Below are 404 nucleotides of genomic sequence, written 5' to 3'. Positions count from 1 at the left end.
CTCGGTGCGCCCTCCTTCCCTCCCTCCCTCCCTCCCTCCCTGCTACTTTTCGACTCTCCCGACCTGTCTTGGTGGTTGCTCGGCCATCCCTGCCGTGCATTACGACGTTCCCCCTCAGGCCTCTCACCTTCCCTCCCTCTCCCTCTCCCTCTCCCTCCCCCTTCTCAGCCCGCGTGCCAAGCTACCAGTCCCGGATATGGGCCGAGGCTACGCTCCAAGGCATTTTCCCGTCCGCGGCGGTCACGGACGAGAGTGCCAGCGAGGGCGGGAGGCTGGGACAGCGGGAGGGAGGAAACTCCTTCTTCTTGGAGGGCTTCGACCACAAGGACCTTCTCTCCCTCCCCTTCACCGTGGCCCTTTTGAACGAAGTCTTCCGCCTCTACCCTCCTCATCCCACCATCCTC

The 404-nt window shown here is 64.1% G+C and overlaps 1 protein-coding gene across 1 annotated transcript; it reads left to right on the top strand.

The window, feature by feature from the left end:
- Positions 1-45: 45 nt before the first annotated feature.
- Positions 46-300, top strand: NGA_0626400 (uncharacterized protein; the record flags this gene model as incomplete). The annotated part of the gene is made up of 2 exons (XM_005855720.1): positions 46-94; positions 119-300. Coding segments are annotated over 2 exons (231 nt in total), but the record flags the coding sequence as incomplete, so codon positions are not given.
- Between the last annotated feature and the right edge of the window lie 104 nt (positions 301-404).

This window comes from Nannochloropsis gaditana (genome assembly GCF_000240725.1).
Source record: "Nannochloropsis gaditana CCMP526 unplaced genomic scaffold scaffold127, whole genome shotgun sequence".
Taxonomy (NCBI): domain Eukaryota; class Eustigmatophyceae; order Eustigmatales; family Monodopsidaceae; genus Microchloropsis; species Microchloropsis gaditana.
This window is presented reverse-complemented; position numbering and strand designations above follow the sequence as displayed.